Source organism: Gadus macrocephalus, chromosome 19 (assembly GCF_031168955.1).
Source record: "Gadus macrocephalus chromosome 19, ASM3116895v1".
In the NCBI taxonomy this organism is placed as follows: Eukaryota; Metazoa; Chordata; class Actinopteri; order Gadiformes; family Gadidae; genus Gadus; species Gadus macrocephalus.
Genome location: NC_082400.1, coordinates 6,823,358 through 6,835,810, shown reverse-complemented (window position 1 = coordinate 6,835,810; position 12,453 = coordinate 6,823,358). Strand labels below are relative to the sequence as shown.

General features: G+C 43.5%; 1 protein-coding gene across 2 annotated transcripts in view; it reads left to right on the top strand.

Annotated features, from left to right (window-relative positions):
• The window catches only part of si:ch211-196i2.1 (collagen alpha-1(I) chain), an 82,229-nt gene that overhangs the window by 10,609 nt on the left and 59,167 nt on the right, over positions 1–12,453 (top strand). For both annotated transcript variants that reach the window (XM_060037956.1, XM_060037955.1), the window contains exons 2-3: positions 9,494–9,644; positions 11,050–11,208. In XM_060037956.1, coding sequence (XP_059893939.1) covers positions 9,494–9,644; positions 11,050–11,208 — 310 coding nt within the window. The remainder of the gene's footprint in view (positions 1–9,493; positions 9,645–11,049; positions 11,209–12,453) is intronic.

The window sequence follows — 12,453 nt, the reverse complement described above, 5'->3', positions numbered from 1 at the left end:
TTTTTTATTTTACTTCCTTTCTTCACCTAGAGCGGCGTCATCCTTAACCACCAGATGCTTTCAGTTTCTCTCACTAGTGGTGCGCTACGTTTATTTTCAAACATCTGTTTGTACATTAAACCCAAGCTGAAGGTGGTCGATGGACACGACGAGGAAAAAGCAATCAATCAGATCTCGGCTAATAGCCGTGTCATCACAAATAATTACACAGCACATGCTAATGCTAACATTTCAATGGCGCTGCAGAACACAGTGTTCCGAGCCAGGCCTGCTGCCAAACACCAACCCACGGTTGGATGGTGATAGAACTGCTCTCTTTCCTGCCACCCCCCCCCCCCCCCCCCCCATTTCGAGAACAGAGTAGCACAGGTGCTGTTTATAAACCTGGTCCAAGCCCATCTTCAGGGACCGTCCCCGTCGACTTCTCCAGATGTGCTCCTCCATGTCTTGCCATGCCCTCTCACCTCCAGCCTCATCTGTTGTGCAGAGCGTCCACCAGGTTTAGGAGACGTCTGGACGTACGCCCTGGTCCCCAGAGCGGAGGGGCTGCGCTCTCGTACCCCCGGCTCAGTGAGGAATGAGAGGGCTTTCACGCCAAGCAGACAAGAACACACATCTGTTAAAACAAACCTGGTTCATTTAGGTCCCCCCTGAAGGCTTACAATGCATGGAGCTCACAGACGGTGCCCCCAGAGCAACTGTACATGCTCTGTCGTTTACAAGACATAAAAGGCATAAGTGTCATTAGGAACATGTGTTTGTGACATTGGCTGTGATATGTGACATGGATTACGCTAAACATTGTCATCTTGCATTCGCTTGGCATTCCCATGAGTCAATGACAAGGCTTATGTGGGTGAAATATAAGTACCATGATTGTCTCATGGTACTCATGTTTAATGAGCTGGCTTACATAAAACAAGTATGCGTACAATTAAGGTCCTAGTTTAGACGTAGAACAGATTTTGAATCTGATTATACTTACTTAGTTGTATGTTCCCTTTTCATGTTTTTACTAGAAATGCATGTTGGCTTGAACCCAAAGATGTCAAGCATTATGGACGGTTGATTTTATTACTATTTTAACTTTTTAAACAGAATGTTTAGATTAGTCTAAATAATAATAATAGATTCCACCTTATCACTTAATACGAATACAACAAAATAAAGTCTGACATAACCAGAAGTTACAGCTAACGACATATAATGCAGAACAATAAGTGGTGTGAACATACAGATGTCTTCAACAATGTCTATCCAACAACTTTGTATGTGTCCATTCCACACACTCTAGCCAACAAGTGAGGCCAAATATTGCAAGACCTACACAGCTGGGAACTGTGGGTTATTTATAGGTCCAGCATGCCAAGAGAAGACCCAGACACGGACCTTTGTGCTTATACCACTTTCAACGACAAGGCGCCTCGATGCCACTTTTCCATCTCTCCTCGGCTGCTATCTCAAAAAGCTTAATAATGATCGATGACTGACGCAAGTGACGCATACATCTGCATTGTTTTGATGAACGGCCCAGACTCCCAGCAACAGATGCCCATAACCATATAATTAGTGCATTCGTAGCTGCAGAAAACAGCAGGCGGCTTCAACCCATAGGCATGTTTCCCCCTCTCTCCCCTGGTTCCTCTCAGGGCTCTTGATTAATATCCCAAAGCTCGACTCCGGGAGCAGACGTCGGGCAAGTGTTGACTGGTTGACTCCTAAATCTCCTCTCAGCCCAAGAGGGAATATGTCCTCCCTGTAGGTAACACCCCTGAACTGTCCTGGAGGAAAACCCTGACTTTGGGGCCTTTTGTGTGTTGAAAGCTCTTGCCACTCCACAAGAGGCTGCACAGATGAACCAAGAGAGAGTGAACGTCTTGGGGGAAGTTGAATAACATCAGAGGGGTGATACCGTGGGGGTCATGCTTTATGACTTCCCCCAGGGGGAATTAGAACGGGTTCCCCTAATGCTTGGTCCAAGATGGATTCTAAGATGGCTGTTGCCGTTTTAACAGATACTTTTTGTAATTTCAAATTGCCTCTTGTGTAAATCATACTTTTTTTTTTCTGGCACAGAAGACATTTTCTGACGTACGAGTTTCCTAATTGATAAAATACCTATGTAAATGATCAGCTGTGAGATCGTTTAGTGATGACAAATTCTCCAGTGGAAGTAAAACAATATATTTTTAATTTTTTCCAAGCGTTCTCAACCATTTTACACAAACTAAGCATTTCCTCTGAATGAACAACCGTTATTTACCAGCCTTGTCAAATCGGATCACATGGGCTTTGTATGGCCTCGGTTTTTCCAACTTCACAATACAAAGCCTGTCTCAAAAGAGTATTTTGATGTTAAATGTCTTCCCCTTAGGCAACTATTGCCTGGCCCCGAGAAGCTGGTTCCATTCTCTACAACCAAAACGGAGCGTAGTCTTGGAGACCAAATATGTTCTTTGTTAATACAGGGACTGTCTATTTTTTCCCCTATCACATTCCCAAACCTGTGTGGCTTATAAAAGTATACATTTCGAACAATGAGGTAATAGTTGGCTCTGGCTTTTCAGAAAGTAAAAAATAATAACCCAATCGGATGATGTTAGCAGATGCTCTGAGGTTGACCAATGCTCTGTCAGAGAAGGTGACAAACCATGTTTAGGGTTTAGAGCGCAGAATCAAGTCAGTGTAAATCTTATGATGGCGCTTTAGACTTGCTTTGCTTTCAGACATCGCTACTGGGCAAGACTTCCAGGACAACATTTCGTGAAATGCATAAATATTGTTTCTGTTGTATATAATCGGGAAATGTCTAATGTTGGAAGTTGAGGATATTCTAAATAAATACTGTGGTGCAAATACCTGCACCAGAGTCTAACTGCAGCTCAAATAATTGGAAATGTATGAAATATTATTTTACCCATTTTTGCATGTCTAAAAAAGTAATTCTTGATCCCACAGGATGGGATATTATGCACATGTTCAGGCTTAAATCAATCAGATTGTAGGCTCCCCCGAGAACAGTCATAAGGCCATAGGTTTTCTCCACTGCTGCTAGTCTTAGATTACATTACATTGGAAATAGTGTACAGAAAATAAGTTTTAATGTGGCTCTCAACCCTCTGTGTCGTCTGGCCCCATCAGAATTTTATCTTTTTTTCGCAATTGTGAAAGATGTTTGACCATTTTTGGAAGCATTAAGATTTGTTTTTAAAAACAAAAGTAACCCAACTGCTATGTGACATGCTTCTCAACGTTTTCAATTGCCTGTATCGAGGAAGTCTAACAGTGCCATAATGTAAACCAAACACTTGGATGTACATTTGAGTAGTCTCTTACTGGTGCTTGTCCTTCATAAGCCCCAAAGTTTGCCAAGAGATCCATCGCCTTATTCTTAACAGCGTCCTGTTCAGAATCATTGGGCCCCATGGTGACCCTGCATGGTACATGGTGATCTATGATGCACATGTCCTGGTGTTTTCAGACGAGGGAAATGCTATAGCTCTCTCAGACTATGTACTTATCCTATCCCTGCCAAGTCACAAGCCTTCCTGTAGGGCTTATGTCTCATGTGGCTTATTTGGCTATGCTGACAAGCCTCAATAACACTGCTCTGTAACATCCATTTGTCGAGGTTAAATACCTCTTCGGGGGATGTTAGAGACCATAGGCATGCTTAAACAAGTCTGAGCCTACAACGATAAGCTCCCCACAAAGTCAATACATTGATGCTCCAATATGCAAAGACAAACGCTGTTAAAACCCACTCTGTGTTCAACCGAGTTCTCTTAACCTTATCTTAACATGTCTATCAGCAGCATGTTAAAGGTGCACTTATGTGGGAAGGTTAGAAATCTCCACCTAAAAGTGCATGAATTGCTCTTAACGGCAAGCGTTGTTGGTGACTGAGGGATGTGTACACAACCTCTCTGTGTGTGCACTACCTGTGGGTATTTACGGCTTTCCTCCTCTCCTCCCTCTATTTTTTGCTCCAGTGGAGGCAGGTGGAAGTCCTTAATCATCGCTACCTCTTAGTCTGACCTCCTCCCCGTGCAGAGGCCCATAATGGCACAGAACAGAATAATTAGGCTATCTGTCCGACTGTCTCCGACCCATTACGGTAACACGAGCCCGCTCACAGACAGCAGGGCAGATGGTCGGCTTTATGCCCTGATTGGGCCTCTGGAGTGGGGCCAGGTCAGGAGGTATAGAGTGGGGGTACCTTTCCGCTGATGGTGGGGTGATTGCCCACCTAATCGTTTCCCCCTGTGGTTACCTCTCTGTAGTCGCCGACCACAGCTCACCCTTGGCCGAAGAGGCCGAATCAGGTTTCCTTTCATGTGGAAATCAGCACCCTTATTTTGAAATTAGGCATACAGGATTATGCATTTGGAAAGGGGAGGAAGTCACCAACGATTTGGCATGTTAGATTCAACTTGTTCCAGACAGTATTATTAACTCGAACAAAAAAGTATAAAAATGAGTGCAATTTCATAGTGCAATATAAACGTGCATTATTTTCCAATGTATTTCATGCAAATGGGTCTGCTTGTTCCTATACAGATAACAAGGTATCTATGGTAAAATGGTGCACCGTGTTCATCATAAGGGCCACATGGTCCATGTACAGCCCACTAAATCGCCCTATACATCCCATGGTGCATTGCTCTCACCTCATTCTCTAGATATATGTTTATAATACCATGGGCTAAGAATCTGTTGTCCCGATGAACTCTGCAGTTATGGGCTGAACAGTAGCTAACCAAACAGGGGCTTGCTTATTTAAATAACACATGACGCCGTTAATGGCCAGACTTTGTTAGGATCTGCGTCACCCCTTCAGGGTTTAATATTGTGGAACCCCTATGGGAACAGGGGTCCTTAGGAAAGCAGAGTGGTCATTTACTCGCTTGTGAACGAGCTCGTGAAACGACAGAGTTCAAAGCTCAGGTTGTCGCAGGCGTTTGCATCTTGTTGTTTGTTTCCTATGTCCATGACCCGCACTGACACTTTGGTGCGAGGCTGCTTCTTCCTGCATGACTACAGCCTCCACTAGTTGCTCCGACTACACTATTAATCTGTGAAAAATATTGAGGAATGAAGTTGTATTGGAGCAAAATTCAATGTCTTCACATGACATTAGTAGTATTAGTATATAATGGGGGTTGAAAATAATTACCCTCTGGTTTATTTTCGTTTGTCACAAATTTTTGTCCATTTGATCCTTTTTAAAGTCGTTTTAAAGTTCTGTTAAATTTTTTTAATATCCAAAACAATTCAAGGTATGCCCATTTAAAAGAAATGGTCATCTCTCCCCCAGAGGTAAGCTGGCCCCTTTGCATTGACATACGACTGGCACCTTTCAACAGAACAGGATAGACCATTTTGGGATCTGGACTTTGTCCAATTACTATGATTGCTAATGCTATCATTTAAAAAAAATAAGAAAAATGCTTGTGGCCGGATGGAATTCTATACGGCATGAAGATCTGCACGCACGTGCACTTATGCACACGAAGGCTCAGCCCCAAACCTGTTGAAAGGTGTATGGCACATCAGACAGTCTGTCTCTGGCTAGCGCCTGGCCCAGGGGAGCTGTTGCAAGACGAGTGAGGAACAGTCATTTGTGATTTATGAACATTGACTGAAGTGGTTTGTGTGGCTCTTTTCTTCCCCTCTCTGTCTGTCCCACTGCCGTCCTCTCCTACAAACCACCACCTTACACACCAAAACGGCACGAGATCTATCTCCTCATTCTCAACAAAGTTTGGAGCCATTCCCTGACTCCAAACACGCCAACAGTGGGCCCATCTGTCCGTCTCTACAAATTATACTAATTTCCTTGTTCTTCCAGATGAGGATTCACAATCATCAGTCTGTGGGGCCAGGGGTCTATATCTCAGCCAAGCCACAAACTGCGGCTTATCTTCGGGATTGTATCCTATGAGCAGGCTGGCTTCTTCCATAGCTGTTAGCCTACTTTCTATTTCCATGGACGGGTGTTTAGGTTCATGGTAGGGAGCCTCTCTTTTGGAGCAGCACATTTTGATATCTGCAGGGATTTGTTCTTCCAAGGCAGATGCACAGCCTGCTTCTTTTCTAGTTTTTCTCTGCTCTTTGACATCCATTTAAAGTGATTTCCTTATCAACTCGTGATTAAATTACGTTGTTGGGTCTGGCTGCAGTCGCTCGGGGGAGAGGTTTAGTGTAGATTACCCATAATGGATGTGATGAGGAGCTCACATAATGGCCTGTGTTTAGAACAATAGAAAACACATTCTTTTTGCCACACCAAGTTAAGGCTCCAGTTAGGGAGTGCACATATGTGAAGTGTGTATGTCTCGAATAATGCTGTGGTGGGCGGCTGTGGTTGGATCGAATTAGCCAGGCCCGTTTCTGTGGAGGATCAGCAGACAGCCCTGGATTCACCCTTCAGAATCTGGTCATAGTGTGTCATGTGTGTATTTCATTGTCAAGGATCAGCTTGAATCTGTTTTTTATGACTTTTTACTGCCTTCTAGTATCAATCTTTGCCGAGCATCTTGACAGTATGTCTATAGATGTTCATTTAAAGGGGAATAAACACGATCCACATGTCTTTTTTAGGTGAAGTAATGCCGTTGTTCATACTAGCTTCAGAAAAAGCAATGGTGAATGATCATACGTAAAATCCTCAGCTATGTTGATCTATTTCAGAGGATGTCTCTAGCCAGGCCAATTACTTCATGAGGAATTGATGATCTTTAAGTCGCCAGTATTTAATAAGCTTACAGGAAATACAATACAAATGTTATACAATGTCTAACAGTGGCAGTATCTTAACTGCTTCATTAATCTAAAGCATGGTCAATTTGTACCAGGTGTCAAACCAGCAGGGTAAAGTTATCCGACTGAAGTGTTGAGACTGATCTAATACTAATGTATTATGAGAAACAATATGCTTTGCTTTGACTGGCCGACTAAAGTTTCTCTAAGGTAGGTTTTTGTTTTTTGCTTATCCTACCACATTGGACCAAATTCCTGGGCTAATGTCAACTCGCTGGTAAGAGTTCCTGCCATGGGTTAATGTGTACATAGCAGCCAAGTTTGTTTATATTGTATAACTGTTCGTCAAGAAAAAAAAACTGGTTCAAATGACATGAAACAACAGTAAAAAAATAGAGTTAAAAATATTCCAAGTTATAAATAACAGACTTGAGAGGAAAAGCCTGCTGATTGAGAATATAGATATTTTGTTTCTAATACAATTGATTTTATTAGTTTTTATATCCTTTCATAATTCTGTCATCACATATGCTAAATTACCTCAAAGACGGCCCAAGGCGGATAATATCCAAGGAACAGTTACAGAACATTAACACTCCAAGACCGTTTCATAGTTATGACCTTGAAATGCACTACTAGAATTTATTACAACACAAGCACGTGTTTATTCCACTTGAACAACCTTTAAATCCCTCTAAATGACATACCATTTTCTTTTTCAAAGCAGATTCTTCTTTATCAGGGATAGGTCAGAGTCCTACATCAGGTAATAAGGGTCATTTCACCCAGGGCATCCTAGTGTCTAGAGTTTAATCAGGGTGACTCCCCGTAAAGCTGTGAACATCCTCAGACAACACTCTCACCTGTATATGTAGGGTGAAAGGGTGGCCTGGTCAATGACAGCAAGACAGAATGTTTGACTCTCAGCTGAAAGGTTGTTGATTCAAACCCATATGCATTCTACCTGTAAGCAGCATCTCTGAGCAAGACACCTAGCTTCCTTCGTAATGAGCGTCATCGTACCTTCTTCACCCAATATCTGTAAGACACCCTCCGCTTTACTCTCAAACACAACTTCAAGGATACCAGTTCAAAGCCATTATTCATTATTCACCTTTCTCTGGGGCCAGTGCGGCCTCTGACCAGATCCATATGTCCCGCTGGAATCCTGGGCGTCTGGAATGTGTGTAGGAATGCTTGGACACCAGATCCGCTCCTACAGAGCCATTCCCCTGGCCAACAGAGGGTGACCCGCTCCATGGGCCGGGCTAATGACGGGGCGTCTGCCATGGCTTTAGGGGAAATGGATCGCTGGGAACATCTTTGGTTTCTAATCTATGGGATTTACATGTAGGTGTATGATGTCAAGCGACAAAATGAGTTCAATCCCACTAATATGTAATTAGATTGGGGTATAAACATCACACCCAGAGGAGTAGATTGGTAAACAATTGAATATAACAATTTACGCTTCAATTAAAAGATAGCCAATTACACTTAACTCAGACGCAGGTCATTGAGGCGCAGGTAGGGTGAGGCATATTACTCAAAGATGCCTAGAGGTGAACTATGGCCATTCAGAATCAAACCCATTTCTTTTCAACTGGGACTTGAGTGCCAGAGCCCAATAAACTATCCTGTCCACACTGCAGCACTGCAGATCAGTGTCTGCACCCATCTCTCAATTAGATGACATAAGCACACTTTGGGATGACTATGTGTTAACTGGAGTCAGGAAGGGGAAGTGGATGTTTAAGATGACATGGATTACCCTGGGGAACCAAAGTCAATGTGCCTAAAGACAGTGTGTTGTTCAATTGGTTGCAGCCATATCCTCTAAACACAGCCATCTTACGAAAAGGGCATTTTATTTTTCATACTATTTGTCATTTACATTTACAAACAAAGCAACTTACAGTAACCGGTTAAGTGTGTTGTTAATGAGCATATTGCATAAAGATGCCTAGAGACAGACTGCAGACATTGGGGTTCGAAGACAGAATCTTTTGAGTCCAACATGTTAAGAATTGTTATAAAAGTTCCTGTGTCCACATTGCGAATGATAGAAAATTTGCTAACGCACAAAGTGGAACAATGCCATGCACTATGGTCCAAAACCCAGACATTGTTGATGCAATGGTATGCATACCACTCCAGTGGGAGGTGATGGTCTGTACGGAAGTAAACTTTAGTGCTGTATTAATTGGCACCAGAGGAACCATTAGCAACTGCAGTTAGCACATATGGTTGGCATTTCAACTGATGGCAATTGTGGGCACTTACTGTAGGAAATGCTTACAATATTAACATGACTGCTCGCCTGTGCCATCGGTTCTGTAGTACATTCACTGCCCTATACAGAAGAAAAACGATAATAATTCAGTATCGTATACATTTTCTTTAACTCTGTGTTAAAATTAATGGGCGGAAACTATTTTCTAAATATACTTTTGGATTGAGAAATATGTTTATATTTTGATCGCAACATTGATACTGGAACCAGATAATGGAAGTTTGGCGTAATCCCAAATCAACCCAGCTGTCTATTTAAGAGAAAATTGTGCATTAGGAGCAAGTTCAACCTTTTTTGAGCCAGATACCATCTAGCTGGACTTGGCTCAAACACTAAATCTTGTTCAGAGGACCAAGATTTAGTGGTCCTCAGACCTAAGGAGGTTAAAGAGAAGTAGATGATGCATAAATTCATGTCGTTTTCCCTGTCTCCCTACAGAGGAGGTGAACATTCTGGATGAGCTCTCTCTCCAGGTGTCAAACAGCTCCAATGCCTCCCTCTCTCTGGATGGGGAGGCCAGGTGTCCTGTCCTACTGGTGGGCCAGTATTCCACCTTGGCCCTGCCTCTGGATGAAATCTTCACTGACGGGTACGTACCTTCATTTTACTCTTTGTTAGTAAGCAAATTCTATAAATCTTCATCAGCAGCTCCATCTCTGAAGAAATAGGGTTAGGGTTATTTTGATGGCCCAAATCTGCATAATTTTGTTGCCAATATTTTGTGTGAAATATGAACTTTTGTTTTGTCAAAAGTATGAACAAATAATGTGATACAATTTGTCTGGAAGGTTTTATCATGGCATCTGCTATTGGTAATTATTTGTAAATTTGTTGAATTCTGGTAGTACACTGGTGGTACACTGTAAATTAAAACGAAACAACCGTACGATAAAACATGGTTACATGGCAAAAATTGTACCAGATACTACTGGCCTTCTCCTACCACTTAACCTGTACTGACATAAATACAACTTAAATATAGCATAAACACTGCTTGTCAGTTACAATGGAAAGGGGAACACAAGTAGTGTCTCTTTCAGATCACAGGGTACAGGTGGTGTGTAGGCCCAATGCATGGCGCTGTCATGGACACATACACACTCATGGTGATTCAGGCTAGTTGTGATGGGCTCTGCTGATTGCGTCTCCGCGGGGCACATCGCTAACACATGTGGATTCTTACACAGAGTGGTAATCCTCTATAAACCCTAATCACTTCTCCAACATCCCCTGTTGTTGTGGTTACCATAGCGATGATATGACTGCACGTCCCGTGCCACTTGACTTCACTTAGTGTCTGTCTGTGTGTGTGTATGTGTGATTGTGGTTGGTTGCACGACTATGTGTGTGTTTGCTTGCTTGTGCTATGTGTGATGATATGTTAACTGTCTGTGTGTGTCTATGTGTGTAGGTACCTACCTATACATGTGTCTGTCTGTTTGTGTGTGTGTGTATATGTATGTGTATACCAATATATGTGCCCGTCCGTGTGTGTATGCGTATACCTACTGTGTATATATATATATATATATATGTGTGTGTGTGTGTGTGTGTGTGTGTGTGTGTGTGTGTGTGTGTGTGTGTGTGTGTGTGTGTGTGTGTGTGTGTGTGTGTGTGTGTGTGTGTGTGTGTGTGTGTGTGTGTGTGTGTGTGTGTACCTACTGTATATATATGTGTCCGTCTGTGTGGGTGTGTTTGTATACCTACTGTATATATGTGTGGGTGTGTGGGTGTGTGTGTGTGTGTGTGTGTGTATACCTACTGTATTTATGTGTGTGTGTGTGTGTGTGTGTGTGTGTGCGTGTGTGTGTGTGTGTATACCTACTGTATATGTGTGTGTGTGTGTGTGTGTGTGTGTGTGTGTGTGTGTGTGTGTGTGTGTGTGTATGTGTATACCTACTGTATATATGTGTCCGTCTGTGTGTGTGTATATACCTACTGTATGTGTCCGTCTGTGTGTGTGTGTGTGTGTGTGTGTGTGTGTGTGTGTGTAGGTTCCCAGATGAGTTCAGCCTGCTGGTGCAGCTCCGCAGCAGCCTGACAGAGGAGAGCAGCCTGCTCACCTTGCTCAGCCGGGACGGCGAGGTGATGCTACAGCTGAGGACCAGCGGCCACGCCCTCACCTTCATAGGCACCCAGCAGAGACACTACGAGTGAGTCCTCACTGTGTGTGTGTGTGTGTGTGTGTGTGTGTGTGTGTGTGTGTGTGTGTGTGTGTGTGTGTGTGTGTGTGTGTGTGTGTGTGTGTGTGTGTGTGTGTGTGTGTGTGTGTGTGTGAATGTACTTTGTGAGGATGGATGATGTACACAGCTCATCAGTAACAGAGAGGAATGTATTTGAACCAATCACACTGCTTAAAAGGAACAACTGTTGGAGTTAGTGGTAAAGATTTCTTTTTTGACTTAGAATCTATTGTCAGATACTTTGTCCAACCAAATGATCGTGCACAAATCCAAAACAGAAGAGTCTTTACAACTTGCTTTAGAAAATAATAATCATAGTCATATGTGACATTATTAAATCCAAGGGAATTACCCTTACAGTATATAAAGACCACATGTTGCAATCCCTGTGGAGCAGCCCAAAAAACCCCAAAAACAAACCGACTAAATCAACTAACCCAACCCATATTCAGCGCTCCGGTATAGCTCTCTGTGTCGGCTCTCCATGACGGACCATTAACACCTCATGTGTTGTTTGCACCCCCAAATTGTCCCCCTGTCTCTCCTACATTCTCTCCTCCTGACTCCTCTACACTCTCTCCCCTCCTGGCCTAGCCCCTACACTCTCTCCCCCTGCTTCCCCTACACTCTCTCCTCCTCAATCCTCTACACTCTCTGCTCCTGACTCCTCTGCACTCTCTCCTCCTCAATCCTCTACACTCTCTCCTCCTGACTCCTCTACACTCTCTCCTCCTGACTCCTCTACACTCTCTCCTCCTGACTCCTCTACACTCTCTCCTCCTGACTCCTCTACACTCTCTCCTCCTGACTCCTCTACACTCTCTGCTCCTGACTCCTCTACACTCTCTCCTCCTGACTCCTCTACACTCTCTCCTCCTGACTCCTCTACACTCTCTCCTCCTGACTCCTCTACACTCTCTCCTCCTGACTCCTCTACACTCTCTCCTCCTGACTCCTCTACACTCTCTCCTCCTGACTCCTCTACACTCTCTCCTCCTGACTCCTCTACACTCTCTCCTCCTGACTCCTCTACACTCTCTCCTCCTGACTCCTCTACACTCTCTCCTCCTGACTCCTCTACACTCTCTCCTCCTGACTCCTCTACACTCTCTCCTCCTGACTCCTCTACACTCTCTCCTCCTGACTCCTCTACACTCTCTCCTCCTGACTCCTCTACAGTCTCTCCTCCTGACTCCTCTACACTCTCTGCTCCTG